Here is a 13,267-nt window from a genome sequence, read left to right as displayed (position 1 = left end):
GTCTAATGAATCTGAAAATGGGCTCAGAGGAGTCACCAGCTGTAGTCAATTGTAACCATTCTTGAGAAGTTAAGAGGATGTGCCACTAACAAAATTTGATGAACGCAACTTTTTACATCACCAAAACTGATAATTCAAGTTGATCTATGTATATTTTTGACTCAGTAGATTTTGTCATATTCCCAGAAGTCCTATAATAAATCCTTGAAAGAACCATAATGCATTGTTTTTTTGTCATAACGGTGCATGGGTTTCAGTGATTCCTTCACAGAAAACTGAAAGTTAACAGGATCACAGGAAATTCAAGACAACACAATAAAAATAGCCTTTACTAAACTACTAAACTTTTGAACATGACTGTAGAAATACATATGGCCATGTGGATAATTCTGGATGAGTACATGAAGAACTACACTAAGAATGACTTCTGAATACCCATATATGATAAATGAATAAAGATATATTCTTATCTGGACGCATGTAGATGACATATTCCACCACACATATTGTGATGAAAATTAACAGTATTATTAATTATGGAGATTAACCAGACTAATTTTAACAAAAGTTATGATTCCACAAAAATACATCTCAAAGCCAAAGATTTTCAAGTTTCCATATGAACAGTCTTTCGTTTTAGATAATATTTGTATGCATATTGTTTTGTGTTTAATCCCTTTGTTTGTTGTTTCAGCATGATAGCAAAATTATGTCATTATAAAATTCTGTTTCTACAGAGTGAGCCATCTTTCAGAATAGACGATCTGTGAGCCGGCCCGCGCGAGCTGCAGCCAGAACTAATCGAGTCCAGAGAACTCGTACAGAAAATCAGTTTCTGGTGAAATCAAAACTGAACATAAAACACAAAACTTCCACAACCCACAGTTTGTTCCAGATGAACCTGTTCAGCCCTGTGGGGAAAAATATCTTCGTTTCACTTCCAGCTTTCTATAAATTATGATTCATATTTCTCATGTGGTGCCTGGATATGTCAGATTTTCATTAAAACAAATGACTAATTCACTTATTTCAGCTGTTGTTGTTTAATTTAAATGTAATATGTTTTCAAAAAAAGAAAAGCTTTTACATTATCCATATGGTTTGTTCTCATAAACACAGAATGTTGCATTTCTTTAAGAAGGAAATTACATCATTAATCACAAAATCACTCCATTTTATGCACATTACTGGCTTTTATTGGCATAAAGTGTACACTATTTAAGGTTTATGTAAAAATTCAATGTAAAAAAAGCATAACATAGCTAGGAAAAATTACAACATTCTATTTTGCTGATACAGATTTCCAGAATAGCACATTTTTAGAACACGCAGCCTCATTTTAAAGGCCTAGATCAGCATTTGTTGCATGATGATGACAATTAAACATGTCTTTGAAAAGGTTTTCATCTACACAGTAACTGCAGGAAACCAGAAGTCTCACAGAGGACCTCATCATCCTTCACTTGAAGGTAAAAGGATTTGCAAGGTTTTCATCTGATGGAGTCAACTGGAATCAATATAAAATCAAGAAATCAAGAAAAAGCAATTTCCTTTGTTGTTCGGTTTACAAGAAGAGGAGTGACATGGAATTATGGGTGAATAGGAACTAGCATTGAAGTTAGTCTAGCCAGCTATGTTAAGAACAAAACTGTGGTTAAATATCTGAGGAATACTGAACCAAAACTGACACGTGATTTCTCAGAAATCCAGAGCAGCACTGATAGTTCATCGTGAAAATACAACACTTTAACAGACACGGTGAAATTTTCAGATAACAGCAGCTAATCAGAAAAAATGTTTCATCTCACAACATGAAACGTACTGAAAATTTTCTAAAAATATGCAGTAAAAAAACAGCAGTCAGTATTTTATGGGCCATGGGTAGCGTTGGTGTCTAGAAGAGGTCAAAATGGTTGCTTTGAGGTGTTCTGTGTTTTGGCTTGAAGACCTGAGAATTATCCTGACAAACAAGAAAGAGACATTGGCTTTTCCTTTACAAAATGAACGCAAATGCTAAAAAAGGTGGTTATAGTGTCGATATGGCAACAAAAACAGACAGCAGTGCTCTCCAGACGCTCATTAAACTTAAAAGAGGCCGACAGGACGGTTAAGTGCTTTCTAAGTAAAGTTCAGAAAATGCAGCTCGATTCTTCAACGATTAAAGCTCCAGAACTCGAGAAACGAAACCAGCAGGGTGAATTCCTCTATTTGTCGATTAAAGTCAGGGTAGGCAGGACTTATTTGGCATCACTGGTCAAAAATTACACACAAACATTTCTAGTGACAGAAGACTTTAGTCAGACAAGGTGATTTTGATATGAAGAGTAGAGCCTGGCTGAATGATCGACCTGCTGATTTTGGCATATCACAGATATATTGGCATGTTCATATATGTTGTTCATGATCTAAGAACATAATGCAGAAAAAGAGCCTTGGAATAAGCTTGAAATGGAGTCATCTTGTAGTCTGCCCACCAGAGCATGCTCCAACTTGGAATATTCTTGTCAGCACATGCAGCAAGCAGAGTTCATATCACAAAATTAAGTGGTTTCCTAGCATAAATGCTAACTAGTTTGTGATTTACGTGACTGGAAAGCTAATAAACAATGACCCCGCTCATTTTCCTGTTTCTATATAACTCTAACACCACTGTATCCTTGCTAACTGTCATACCACTCAAGCTTAAATGACATTTGTTTGCTATGTTAGCGAGGTAGCTTACAGGCTATAGTGTCACAGCAGACTGAAAGGTTAGCATGGTTTGTCACCTTATTATAATTTGTTTAAATGACATTTTGAAAAGTAAAAAGTGAGTGGTTTACAGTCATTTTGGACAATAAAGTTGGTTGTAGAAGCATAAAATATACCACTTTTCTATCCTTTATTTTTGTCTCAGCTGAAGGGTTTGGAATCAGAGTGGTCTAACCCACTTTCTGTAGTTTTGGAGAAAAATGGGTTCAAAGTTTCGTGTTTTTAAGAATAATCTAACATTGGAAGTGCCACATGTTTGGGTTGTGACCACTTTGTCACTAAAATCTGGACCATAAAATATCACAGAAATGATCTAAATCTCAGTTGGGAGTTTTTGTGGGTGAGACCGCTCTGCTTCTAACCCCCTCAAGTGTTTGATTACCTAATTTGAGGGAGCACTGCATGGAAAAAGAAGATTAAAAATGTAAAAATTTGGCCGATATATATATATATTGATGTTGTGGTGTTTTTTTAGTCTCCTAAATTGGTATCAACTGGCTGCCAAAATCCAGGAACAGTTGGGCTCTAAGTTCTCTGGGCTACCTGGTTGATCCTGCCAGTAGCATATGCTTGTGTCTAAGATTAAGCCATGCAAGTCTAAGTACACATGTCTGGTACAGTGAAACTGCGAATGGCTCATTAAATCAGTTATGGTGCCATCACCAAGAGGAGAAGTGTGATGTAGTGGTTAAACTGACTTTCACTGAAGATCTTGTGTGACTCTACAAGTAAATGCTCATGTAGGGGCTTAGGACTGTGAGGGAAGAGCTCAACAGGACGGCTGTATTTACAAATCCTGGCATCTTCCTCTCAGATGTCTGTCTACCCCAACTTCAAGCGTTTAAAAACCAAACCTTTAATCATTTTGAGCTGACTGGAGAGTTGAGGACGACACAGTCATGGAAGAAACAAAGGCTTTGATTGGACTGAATCCACAGTTAAACCTGTTTGTGCAGCTAATTTAGTTATGGCAAACAATGGAACAAGAGCATCGAAGCTGTAAACCAGTAGGAGTAATATGGCTGGACGTGTCCTCCTCCACATGCAGCCACCTAACAGTCCTCATCAGCACTGCAGTTTGCAGGGAGCCAGACTGAAGCCGTTGGTGTCTCTGTGCATCTCCTTGTGTCTGGCCTGGACGAGACCAAACACCACTTCTGCCAGAGTCATGCGTCCTCCTGTCCGACCCCCAAAGTGGCCATCTGTTCCAGTGTTGGCCCTCTGACTGCACACGGTGCTGATGAAATAGGTACGGACTTTCCCCTGGCGCTCGCTCACCTGCAATGACAACAGAGGTCATAAAATGAGATACTACTTTAAAGCACACCATCAGAAGACATGCACAGAAAGTTATCATTAGGTCATCTTTTACAGAGAACATGCCCAGACATGTTCAGATTTTTTGCTCCACATCTTATCTTTATTATTTTGAGATAGATTTCATGCACATTATTCCAAAATATGTCAAAAGTTACAATACCTTAAGTTTACACCATTATGTTTTGAGTAGATATGTTTTACTTCTGGTCTTTAGTCTAATAGCATTTGCCATAATTATATCATCTCTTATTTCTAGCACATCGTACCCAAAACAGATTACCCTACAGAGCACAAGTGATGCCAACAGTGGACCAACACCGCCAGCTACAGGACTCACAGGATCATTCTCCACTCACCCCTTTGACGAAGATTTCTCCTCGGAGCTCCAGGACAAAGCCCTGGTCTGTCAGGATCTTGCGGGTGGCTTCAGGTACTTGGATGCGTCCGCTCACACCTGTGCTGTCCATGCGGCTGGCCAGGTTCACTGTGGATCCCCAGATGTCATACTGCGGCTTGGTGGCGCCGATCACCCCTGCGACCACCGGCCCATGGGCAATTCCTGTACGAGTCCAGCCCACACATCCAGTTGTTTGGCTGCAGGTCTTTGACACTAGAATGATTCTATTATGCTCAGCGTTTTGCTGATGCATGCATCTGTGTAGGAGGTTAGCCACTTACCCACACGCAGGTCAAATTTTTGGGCAGAGTGCCTATTAATCTCTTTCAGTGTTTCTTGCATTGCCAGTGCAAACAAAACCAGCTCACTGAGGTGATTCCATTCATCCATTGATGCCTGAAAGAGATGGAGAGAGGATATTAAAGAAGGTACAAGAGCTGGAAGCAACTGCGGTCGAAACAAAAAATGTTGCAGACCAAGTTCTCCCACCTGTTTATCTGGAGCTAAACCAGATGCTGCCATGTAGCAGCTTCCAATTGTCTTAATCTTCTCTACAAAGTGGAAGTATGACTCCTCCAGCAGCTTGTTAAAAAACAAAGAGACAAAATTCACATTAAGCTCCAGATCAGAGACAGAGTTAGGCCATCAGTAGCCACTGATTTTACAGCTGGTGATTAAAGTCTACTGTCTTGCTGTGTAAAAATAAACATCCATCCATCCATTATCTATATCGCTCAATCCTCATTAGGGTCACAGAGGGCTGGAGTCTATCCCAGATGACTTAGGGTGAAGGCAGGGGACACCCTGGACAGGTCACCAGTCTGTCACAGGGCTACATATACAGACACACAATCACACTCACATTCACACCTATGGACAATTTAGAGTAACCAATTAACCTCAGCATATTTTTGGACTGTGGGAGGAAGCCGGAGAAAACCCACACATGCACGGGGAGAACACTGAGCCATTGTGCAGCCCCCAAAAATAAATATACTGCAGATATTCTTCAGTTTTCAGTCCCGTATTCACCTCATCAAAGCCAGCAATGATCTCATTCAGCAGTCGGAGGCAGTCCACTCCTTCATGTCTGATCTCTTTCTGCTCAAAGTACTCGTTGAACCCAGCAATGGAGGCAAACATAACACCCACTTCATCATAGGACTGAGAGTAAAGCTCCTGGAATGAGAATGAATGGTGTCATAACCATTAATCACAATGGAGGAATTCTCAAAAAACTCGTTTGGCTCGTACACAAACTGATTTATCCAGTAGAATGAGTGCAAGAGGTCTTCATCTTTCTGACCATTTTATGATAACATTTCAATTTAAAGTAAAGGATTGTTTAGCAGCTGAGAACAAATATCATTACAGTAGGTGTTTGTCTGACAATTCAGTATCTAAATTTAAGGAAATAATACCCTCACTGTTTACTTCAGCAACATTTACTGATAAATCAGAAGGCAATTATTATTATTTTACCCCCACAGAAGTGGATTATTATGTTAATATTGCTTCAGCCTCACTGCGTACAACTCTTGATAGTGTTGCACCTGTAAAAATGAAAGTTATATCTCAGAGAAGACTTGCTCCTTGGTATAATTCCCAGCTGCGGACTTTAAAGCAGGCATCCCGAAAGCTGCAAAGAAAGTGGTATTCCACTAATTCAGAGGAAGTGTATGTGGCTTGGAAAAATAGTCTAGTAATCTATAAAAAAGCTCTTCGTAATGCCAGGACAACTTATTATTCATCTTTAATAGATGAGAACAAGAACAACCCTAGGTTTCTCTTTAGCACTGTAGCCAGGCTGACAAAGAGTCAGAGCTCTGTTGAACCTTGTATTCCTTTAGTTTTAACCAGTAACGACTTCATGAGCTTCTTTACACATAAAATAGTTATGATTAGAGATAAAATTAATCTGGCCCTTCCTACAAATGTCACAGATGCTTTTGAATTGGCTGTTAGACCTGATGAATCTTTAGAATTCTTCACTCCTATATGTCTCTCTGAACTAATTTCAACAGTTTCTACATCCAAACCATCAACATGTCTTTTAGATCCTATCCCAACTAGACTCTTCAAGGAGATTTTACCTTTAATTAATTCTTCAATGTTAGATCTGATTAATCTCTCTCTAGTAACAGGCTATGTACCACAGGCTTTTAAGGTTGCTGTCATCAAACCTTTGCTTAAAAAGCCCACTTTAGATCCAGATGTGTTAGCTAACTATAGACCGATATCCAACCTACCATTTCTCTCTAAAATTCTGGAAAGAACAGTTGCAAATCAATTATGTGAACACTTACAAAGGAATAATTTGTTTGAAATGTTTCAGTCAGGCTTCAGAGTGCATCATAGCACAGAAACAGCTCTAGTGAAAGTTACTAATGACCTTCTCATAGCATCAGATAATGGACTAGTCTCTATACTTGTTTTGTTAGATCTTAGTGCAGCGTTTGACACAATCGACCACAACATTTTATTACAGCGTCTAGAACATTCAATTGGCATTAAAGGGACAGCACTGGACTGGTTTAAATCCTACTTATCAGATAGGTTCCAGTTTGTGCATGTCAACAATAACTCTTCTGAGCATACTAAAGTTAATCATGGAGTTCCTCAGGGTTCTGTCTTAGGACCGATACTTTTCACATTATACATGCTTCCTTTAGGCAATATTATTAGGAAGCATTGTATTAACTTCCATTGTTATGCAGATGACACACAATTGTATTTATCTATGAAGCCAGATGAAACTGATCAGTTAGCTAGACTGCAAGATTGTCTTAAGGACATTAAAACCTGGATGACTTTTAACTTCCTACTGCTAAATTCAGACAAAACTGAAGTCATTGTATTTGGCCCCAAACATCTTAGAAACTCGCTTTCAAAGCAAATAGTTACTCTGGATGGCATCACATTGGCCTCCAGTACTACTGTGAGGAATCTTGGAGTTATTTTTGACCAGGACATGTCCTTTAACTCACACATAAAGCAAGTCTGTAGGACTTCCTTTTTTCACCTGTGTAATATTGTAAAAATCAGGAACATTCTGTCTCAGAGTGATGCAGAAAAATTAGTTCATGCTTTTGTTACTTCCAGGCTTGACTATTGCAATTCCTTATTATCGGGTTGTCCAAATAGTTCTCTCAAACATCTACAGTTGATCCAAAACGCTGCTGCGAGAGTACTGACAGGAGTTAGCAAAAGAGATCATATTTCCCCTATACTTGCCTCTCTTCACTGGCTTCCTGTTAAATCCAGAATAGAATTTAAAATCCTTCTTCTGACATATAAAGCTCTTAATAACCAATCTCCATCATATCTTAAAGATCTGATAGTACCTTATTATCCTAGTAGAACTCTTCGCTCTCAAGCTGCAGGCTTACTTGTTGTTCCTAGAATTTCTAAAAGTAGAATGGGAGGCAGAGCCTTCAGTTATCAGGCGCCTCTCCTGTGGAACCTGCTCCCAGTTTGGGTTCGGGAGGCAGACACCCTCTCTATTTTTAAGACCAGGCTTAAAACGTTCCTTTTTGACAAATCTTATAGTTGGGGCTGACTGGGTGACCCACAGGGGTTCGGCTTGTGTCTTCATTTGCACAGCTGACTCCTTCTTGGACGTCCCTTCGTTCTGCCTCTAGTCATGCTGCTATAGGCCTATAGGCTGCTGGGGGACTTTTCTTGACGCACTGAGCCCTTCTCTATCTACCTTTACATTTAATATGTATACCGTTATTGCAGTACATTCACTCTGTTTCCCCCTGTGCTATTTCTCCGAGTGTCCCTGGTCCCAGAGCTGGATGCTTCAGATCTGCGGTCGATGTTCCACCAGCTGGTCCAGTCTCCACCATGTCCACTGTGGGATGCTGCTGCTGACCTTCCTCCAGCCCTCTGCTTCCAACTCCCTTTTTCCACCAGTCAACTCTGCATTGCCTTCACTATACTGTTACGCTAACTTACATACTGTTTGAATTTTACTGCTAGCTATATATGGAGTATGTTTAATGTCAGAGCCGTACATCATAAGAGTAAATTATGAGTCAGTTTTCAATGTTAGCTTATACTTTGTCTGTGTCACATATCCTGTCATGCATGTATCCAAATGTGTGTTGTGTTTTCCTTGCTTTCCCACCCCTCCCTCTTCTCCCATCCCTCCCCCTTGCCCTCTTCTGTCCTTCTCAACCCGCCCGGCCAGCAGGCAGATGGGTCCCCCCTATATAGAGCCGGGTTCTGCTCGAGGTTTCTTCCCTGTTAAAAGGGTGTTTTTCCTTGCCACTGTCGCCTTTGGGCTTGCTCTGGGGGTCAGGCATTTGGGTTCTGTAAAGCGTCTTGAGACGAGTTGACTGTAATTGACGCTATATAAATAAAATTGAATTGAATTGAAATTGAATTGAATTGAATTGAATTGAATTGAATTGAATGTTGATTCTGTTTCTTATTTATTGTATTTTAATTATATTTTTTCAGGAAGCACTTAGTCAGGCCTGAGGTCAGAGATTTCCTTGCGTCTTCGGTACCTCGTCATTCTTGCTCCGGTCCAGGAAATGTCGTGCAACATGCAGCGGTAAGATGTTGTGTAGCAAACATTCATTGTGTTCCCGCAGCTCCCTCATGTCCTCCACCTCCCGCTGGGCCTGCAGACGCCACAGGAAGTCCAGTCTGGCAGTAGCTTCCCACTGGAAAGCAAAGGACACAGCAGGACGGAGTGAAACATTACCTGCCTGCAGCACACTCCTTCAGCCGATAACTCAGTTTGAAAATCAACACTTTTCGTCTCAGCGGCTGGAAGAATGCTACAAAGATGCCTGAAACTAATATTCAAGCTTCAATTAAAGGCAAAACAGCAGATAAAATGGGGAGAACCTCAGTACCTGCCGCCCGTTGTAGAAGACGGCAACAAGAAACATGGCCATGAGAATGATAGAAATTCCTTTTCTCCTGAGATAGTGGGACCTGCAACAAAGGGAGAGATTGATGCCGTAATTAAGCACTTTTATAGCTTAAATGCTATAGCAGAACTGTGCGTTACTCAATGCAGAAAGAGCATAAAATTGTAAAGAAAATATTCAGAAGAATAATTTGAACTTTAGCAAAAAAAACACTGACGGAATCTATTTAATCAACCGACCCAATCTGCTTAAATGAAGAAGAGACATAGTATGAAGTCAACAGATTAAAACTGAACTTCAGTAAACTTGAAGCTCTTGAAATTCAGATTCAGACTCAGCAGTTGAATTGAGCTTTAAAATATCACATTCAGTTTCAAGTTTATTGGAAGATTCGAACGATATATCTTTTTACGACATTTTTTCAAGTTGCGCAAATTAAATTCAAACATAAATGATTCAGATTCAGTTTCTGGAATCACAAATTTCTGCCCACACCTGTGCAGCACGTCCTGACGTGTGAGGCTGAGGAAGGCCAGGTGGATGAGGCAGGAGTAAACAGAAACCGCCAGCAGCAGCACGGCCAGCTTCAGCAGGGAGTTCAGACGCAGGAACACGGCACAGGTCACCATGGCGATCACACCGCTCAGCACAAAGATCTGACGGGACGACGAGGTTAACGAGAAGGTGAGTATGCTTTAATGGCGTCACTTTCTTGGAGCTAGGATGACTTTTGGTCGAGAAAATGTGACAAATTCAAGAGTGAAATCTGAGTGGACCAACAGGAAATCATGTAAAATCTCTTTAAGGATGACACAATAAAATCCTAGTTTCAACTGCTCTTGTTTTACCTCAGGGTAAGTGCAGACAGTGAGCGGACGTGAGCCTGTGCTGGTCTTTTCCATGAGGTCAGCTTCTCCCGGGGTTGTGAGAACACACCACACCTGCAAGCAGAACACAGCAAACAAGTCACATGTAACTCTCATCTCTTACCATGTTACAATAAACGCACATTTTTTAAGACAAGAGCATCGAAATCATTTTAGTTCAGGGGCCACAATTTGATCTCAAGTGGGATAGACCAGTAAAATCAGACCATAATAACTGATAAATAACGACAACTCCAAATTTTTATTAGCCCAAGGAACACGTGGAACATGAGTTATGAGATGACCGGTGTTGGTTTGTCTGTCTGTCTGTTAGCAGCATTACTCAAAAACGGACTGACGGATTCAGATGAAATTTTCAAGGAAGGTCAAAAATGACACAAGGACCAAGTGATTAGATTTTGGCAGTGATGGGGCTGATAGTCTGGATCCACAGACTTGTTCAAGATTCTTTTTTTTTTGTCTGCATTTATTCTCATTGTTTAACTCCATGGAAGGGGTGTCAACACTTTGAGATTAATGCATATTTTAGTCTTGCAACCAAATATCTTATTATTTAGTGCATGTGTGTGACCATCACCAGCCCTGAAAGCTAAGCTGACACTCTTTATTACATTTCCCTGTTAAGAGCCAGGGAGGGCAGTGCTACACCTCAGTGGTGACGTGAGGGGAAACAAAGGGTGGACAGGACGAGAGAGGACGGACAGGGACAGGGACTAGCAAGCGGTGCTATTGCATCTGAAGAATATCAGGTGTTGTGTTATTCCCAACTAATAATTACCCATCAATGAGACAAACAAACAAACACATACACAAGAGAACAGAAAACCAAACAAACAACAAGTAAATAAATAAATGAATGAATAATTAGCCGGACAGTACTGAACACCATAGTTGTGGGTGTCATGTTAGTATAGAGTGGAATAGGCCGGAAGAAGATACTAGAGAAAAGGAGAGTGGGTTTATTGTGAGATTCTGTACCATTGGTACAGCAGCACAGCGTCCTCGTAACGATGACAAGTGGACACGGTTCTTTTTCTGAATTAAAAACACTTAACAGAAATATTCTGTGAGCTCAAATTGATCTTCTAGGCATCCATCTATTGGCCTTGAACCCAAAGATGGGATTTCTTTGAAGTCATAGATCACATTTTCTTTGTATGAGTGAGTCTGGCTTTCTGGAAACTCGACAGCTAAATGCAGTCGGATCATCATATCAGACCATTATATGAATGATATGAGTCCAGGACTGTTTAAGTTGTTGCTATTTTTCTATTTAGCTGCAGAATAGAACCATAGAAAAACGTACAAAAAAAGTCATTTTGATGAAAAATTTGTTTTTTTTTGGCTTAATTGGTACAGATTACCAATGATAAAGCACATCACCAATAAGCTCCTGGATCTGACAAATTGTGTAATTTTGGTGATTTCTTTGAAGATCACTAACCTTTCAAACCTACTGGAAGGTTTTGGGATTCCAAGGGTTAATGCTATATTAACAGAATGTTCAAAATTTTGCTTATTGTACCTTTAAACTTATTTTTCAGCTTCATCTGGTGAAACATCACTCAAGTTCACTGAGCAACATTGTCCTGCATTTGCAGTCAGTCAAAACCGACTCACTTTTTTTGCTCGATTTTTGTTCTCTACAAACTATGTTCACTAGTCTGCTGCTTGGTGCTGAACTGGCAGCTGGCTACTGTGACCAAAAATTTATTCATGAGAGCAGTGAAAGTGAACCAAAACAGTACAGTTGCGGGGCATCCAATCAAACAAGCTGAAACACGCTAAAAAAGTAAAAAGGACCTACAGATTGAGAACATAATTCAACAGTGCATGTAGTAATGTTGGCTATTTATCAAGCACAGTTTGCCTGTCATCTGCTGTGCAAGTATCAGCAGGGGAATTCAACTTTCTTTTTCATGCATCTGCATTCCAGGGAGGATTATGCTAATGGATGCACTCGGCTGGATCCACACTGATTCAATTTCCAAGGGTCAATTACATGCAGTAGGAAGAGCAGGTGCAATGGTGCATGTGTGCAAAAAGGAAATTATGAGTTTAAATTTTTTTATACATACCGTTCAAAAGTTTGGAATCGTTCAGAAATGTCCTCATTGTTGAAAAAAAGCTCTTTTTTTCCAATGAAAATAACATTAAATTAACCAGAAATCCAGTGTAGAGATTGTTAATGTGGTAAATGACTATTCTAGCTGGAAATGACTGAATTTTAATGGACTATCTCCATAGGGGTACAGAGGAACATTTCCAGCAACCATCACTCCTGTGTTCTAATGCTACATTGTGTTAGCTAATGGTGCTGAAAGGTTTTGATCATTAGAAAACCCTTGTGCAGTTATGTTAGCACACGGATAAAAATGTGAGTTTCATGGAAAACATGAAATTGTCTGGGTGACCCCAAACTAAATGTATGAAGCTGCTCCAGTGTCATCTGGACTCTCACCATGTCAGTGGAGGCCAAACCAAAGTTGATGACGATAGCTGTGAGGGTGAGCAGGTTCCGGGCCCTGTTGTTTTCATGGATAAAGCAGCAGAACTGCTGCAGTGACGTCGGCGTCCACTTGAACTCTTCAGCAAGAGCAACGAGCAGCAGCAGCAGGTAGACGAGCACAAAGACCGAAAACTGGAGGATGGCTGGAAACATCCCACTGGTGAAGAACGAGGAGGGAAAACAGGCAGAAGACAGAGTGAAGTCATGGGAACCTGATTAGTGTGTGTGACGTGCTTTGGGATGCAGGATGAAGGAAATGAAACTGCAAAAACTCAGTGAATAAGATCTTGACAGTGTGTGCATTTTATTCCTGATCTCACCTCTAGATGGCACTAAAGTAAAAAAAATTCACACAGAGTGATTTTGAGATCAGAAAACAACACAGGAAATTCCTTCTAGGATTTAACCCAGTGTGAGAACAACAGGCGAGTCAAGGCTCCTCTTAATTAGACACGAGCTCCTCTAAAAACAGGATCTGAGAAATTCTTGGGTTCCTCTAAAATATTGTGTGGCA

At 40.2% G+C, this 13,267-nt stretch overlaps 1 protein-coding gene across 3 annotated transcripts in view; it reads right to left on the bottom strand.

Annotated features, from left to right (window-relative positions):
* Positions 1–1,169: 1,169 nt before the first annotated feature.
* si:dkey-206f10.1 (adenylate cyclase type 8) overlaps positions 1,170–13,267 on the bottom strand; it is a 41,189-nt gene continuing 29,091 nt past the window's right edge. For all 3 annotated transcript variants that reach the window (XM_051960960.1, XM_051960961.1, XM_051960962.1), the window contains 10 exons: positions 12,706–12,910; positions 10,206–10,298; positions 9,853–10,013; positions 9,340–9,421; positions 8,986–9,144; positions 5,501–5,647; positions 4,958–5,050; positions 4,750–4,864; positions 4,428–4,630; positions 1,170–4,029 (listed from right to left, as the gene is read on the bottom strand). In XM_051960960.1, the coding sequence (XP_051816920.1) occupies positions 3,817–4,029; positions 4,428–4,630; positions 4,750–4,864; positions 4,958–5,050; positions 5,501–5,647; positions 8,986–9,144; positions 9,340–9,421; positions 9,853–10,013; positions 10,206–10,298; positions 12,706–12,910 (1,471 nt within the window). In that variant the 3' untranslated portion in view covers positions 1,170–3,816. The remainder of the gene's footprint in view (positions 4,030–4,427; positions 4,631–4,749; positions 4,865–4,957; positions 5,051–5,500; positions 5,648–8,985; positions 9,145–9,339; positions 9,422–9,852; positions 10,014–10,205; positions 10,299–12,705; positions 12,911–13,267) is intronic.

This window comes from Acanthochromis polyacanthus, chromosome 16, assembly GCF_021347895.1.
Source record: "Acanthochromis polyacanthus isolate Apoly-LR-REF ecotype Palm Island chromosome 16, KAUST_Apoly_ChrSc, whole genome shotgun sequence".
NCBI classification, from domain to species: Eukaryota; Metazoa; Chordata; class Actinopteri; family Pomacentridae; genus Acanthochromis; species Acanthochromis polyacanthus.
The sequence above is the reverse complement of the archived record's forward strand: the minus strand, read 5'-3'. Positions and strand labels throughout refer to the sequence as shown.